The 3,346-nt window shown below is 38.6% G+C and overlaps 1 protein-coding gene across 1 annotated transcript; it reads left to right on the plus strand.

Annotated features, from left to right (window-relative positions):
- The first annotated feature begins 965 nt into the window (after positions 1–965).
- LOC144434190 (uncharacterized) lies at positions 966–2,042 on the plus strand. The gene has a single exon (XM_078122643.1). It carries the CDS (start codon positions 966–968, stop codon positions 2,040–2,042), a length of 1,077 nt encoding a protein of 358 aa, XP_077978769.1.
- Positions 2,043–3,346: the final 1,304 nt, after the last annotated feature.

The raw sequence follows: 3,346 nt of genomic DNA on the forward strand, positions 1-3,346 counted from the left end.
ATACTCTTCAGATGTGCGTACTGACAAATTATCGTGCAACCTATGTCTGACCCCTGGCTTCTTTGTAGTAGAAAGCACACATACCTGTTTCCACATGCGCCATGTTATAGTTATGTGCACCAGAGCATGCAAAGGTCATTTATCCCGATCAGGATACACAGATTTTACAATGATTATCACGATCGGCGGATATTTCTGACTGATTGTAAGGAATAGCTTAGTTTTGGACGAGAAGGAAAGGCCAGGTGTAATTAGTACCCTACTCGTCTGGTTTATTTATGTTCAACTCGACTAGTAGATGGAACATTTACGTTCAACTTCAGACCACTAAAACGGTAGTGGTCTGAGGTTCAAGTGATCCTTGGTACACAACCTGGTAAATTCAGCAAATGTGCTTAGTACGTAAACAGATTATTTGAATATATTCTTCGGACTTTGATCGTTATTCACCATATGTACGTAAACAGATTATTTGAATATATTTTTTGGACTTTGATCATTATTCACCATATGTAAATTCCTACATACCAATCAACCTCAAAACAAACTATGACATATATCCAAGTACTTGTCGTAAATCGGAACTATTGTGTGAAATGTTCAAACTTACCACGGTGTTATCGTTACCAACAGTCAATGCAGAGCAGGAGAATTATACTGAATCAGCATGTAAACACAGCTATTTATCGATATACAGCACTATACGAAAAGTCAGATTTACCAGGGTGGGTAAAGTACAGCGAAGGGCAGCTCGGCGTTGCGATCTCTACGTAGCAGTAGACAAGTTTTATGTCTACACAAACAAAGAAACCCCAGTTATCTCAGGGCTCATTGTTGATTGTAGCTGACACCCCATGGCTTGTAAATCACTATGCAAAAGTTGGCGCTCAGTTTGAATGTCTTGAGTTACAGTGACAGTTACATGTATCACTTCACGTGTAACCATTCTCCTACCACCAGTGACCATGTCGATTAATGCGGAAGGAAGACAATATGTATCTGGTAAAGCCTTGAGTGTTGACCTCAGAAACATCATTGTCGAAGCCATTATAGAGGCTGGAGGCAACAAAGTAACGGGTATAGTACCAAGAGGTGTCTACACTAGGATGGGTAAGCGATTCAAAGTAAGTAGGCAGGGTATTACGAAGATATGGATGCACTATGTCAGCACTGGATCAACAAAGCCAAAAGATAATCATGGCAATCAAGTTAAGAAATTATTGGAAGGGGATATAGTTTATCTGGAGAGTTTAAAAACTCAGAGACCAGGAATTACTGCCAAGGAAATGAGAACAAAGTTATCTCTTGTGTCACAAACCAGTGTCAGCGAAAGTACAATCAAGCGTGCTGTTAGACAACGCTTTACTGGCGGAATATGGACATATAAACGGAACAGAACAGTAGCCAGAGAACGATATACGCTACCAAATCTGCGCTACACTCAGGCCTATATAGATTTGCTTTATACAATTGATCCAAGACGACTCAAATTCATGGACGAGTCTGGTTTTAAGACTCCTGGATTGAGCCGCCCGAACTACGGACACTCCCTCATCGGAACGAGATCGATTGAAATGATCCGCTATCACCAGAGTCCGAATACGACACTAAATTTGTTGGTTGGTCTTGATGGCATTATGCATGCACAGACTATTGCCGGTGCCTCGGATTCTGTCAAGTACTTAGATTTTATTACAGAAAGCGTTGATTCTGTAACAGAGATTGGACAACAAGCACTACAACCCGGCGATGTGCTTGTTGTCGACAATTGTCCAACCCACCACAGTGAAGTAGCTCAGGTACTGAATACATGGCTAGCAGCACAAGGTATCGAAGTAATTTATACTCCCAAATATTCTCCAGAGTTTAATCCAGCAGAGAACTGCTTCAGTAAAGTAAAACACTGTATCCAGAACGACCCAGTCTTAGCAGAACTGACCTATGAAAATATGCCTTTAGCTATATTTTCGGCACTCGACCTCGTGACACCAGGAGACTTGCGTGGGTTTTACCGTCACACGGGTTATTTGAATGTAAATTAATTCTGTCCTGACTGTTGACTGTCTCTCTTTACGTGTAGATGGATATGTATGAATGATACCACGTTGACATCCAAACTAATTGGAATTTTCATATCGTTTAGTCTGACTCGCGTTTGTTTTCATCAGTGATTTAACTTTACAAACTTTCCTGTATATTATTTGACAATTTGACAAAATGTTCAACTGCTGTCCTTTATAACCTGTTAAATTTATTGAGTATCAAACAAGTTTTTGAATGAAACGAGAACTTAGTGTCAAGTCACTTCCATCTAACGCAATTTTCATGTTGAATATGTTCTTGCATGTTATAATTGGCGTCAAAATATGCTGATCTACTTCTGACTACTATGGTTTGAGCGATACATCTCTGTATTTTGTACCCCTGCTTGTATCACGAACACATTCGCCAGATCGCTGTAGGCGTACAGTTCCAATAAAGTTTTACATAATGCAACCATTATTACAAGTAGGCTAGACTCATGATTGTAGTTGAAACTGCAGTACAAGTTTAATAAGAGTAAAAGTCTAGGCTACTAGCTATTGTACATGCAGACATTACCTTAATGGTATGTCATTGTAAATGCACAAGTAATCACCAGTCATAAATCTTATACCGTTATGATCATTTGATTCCTTCGAAACTTAGTTATTAGGGGTCACTATATTTTTGCATTTACACTGTTACAGCCAGCAATTCATTGCTACTTGATTGCGTAATAGTGAAACACAAGATACTTCCGATTTTTCCGTATTTCGTCAATAGTCCACCACTGACATTTTGTTATTCACGTGTATCGTCGTGGACTTACTGAGATCAAATAACTGTAGCTACATGTTTTCAACCAGCACATGACCTCATAATACACTTGATGATGTGGCCTGACAAAAGTAAAGTACCGTAGTCATGGTAGTTGCCAGAATTGACACAGCTGGTTTTTAACAGTGAGTAGTTAGTCTTATGTAATTATTCCAAATATTATGCCTGAGGGTAGACTCTGGAGACATTTTTTATCATAGCTACAACCGTGTGGTCCGAGAAAATCCAACGTCAGAAACAGTGAATTGGATGTGGAACAGTCCTGTTGGCATTCAGGTATAATTTGCAATGAAATAAATGCAATGTAACACGATATATAGTACACAGTACATATTTTTTATTTCTGTGAAAAATACACATTGTATTCACAAAACTTGAAAACTTAAACACACATAACCATGTAAGTATTTGGTGAACATATAGAAAAGAAGGATATATGTATACAAATAAACACACTATTTTACTGTCAAGTACTTTTGATTTGCAA

Source organism: Glandiceps talaboti, chromosome 4 (assembly GCF_964340395.1).
Source record: "Glandiceps talaboti chromosome 4, keGlaTala1.1, whole genome shotgun sequence".
Classification (NCBI taxonomy): domain Eukaryota; kingdom Metazoa; phylum Hemichordata; class Enteropneusta; family Spengelidae; genus Glandiceps; species Glandiceps talaboti.

What these genes read in the sequence shown, in the direction of transcription:
- LOC144434190 (XM_078122643.1), top strand. Translation starts at nt 966, where the DNA reads ATGTCGATTAATGCGGAAGGAAGACAATATGTATCTGGTAAAGCCTTG.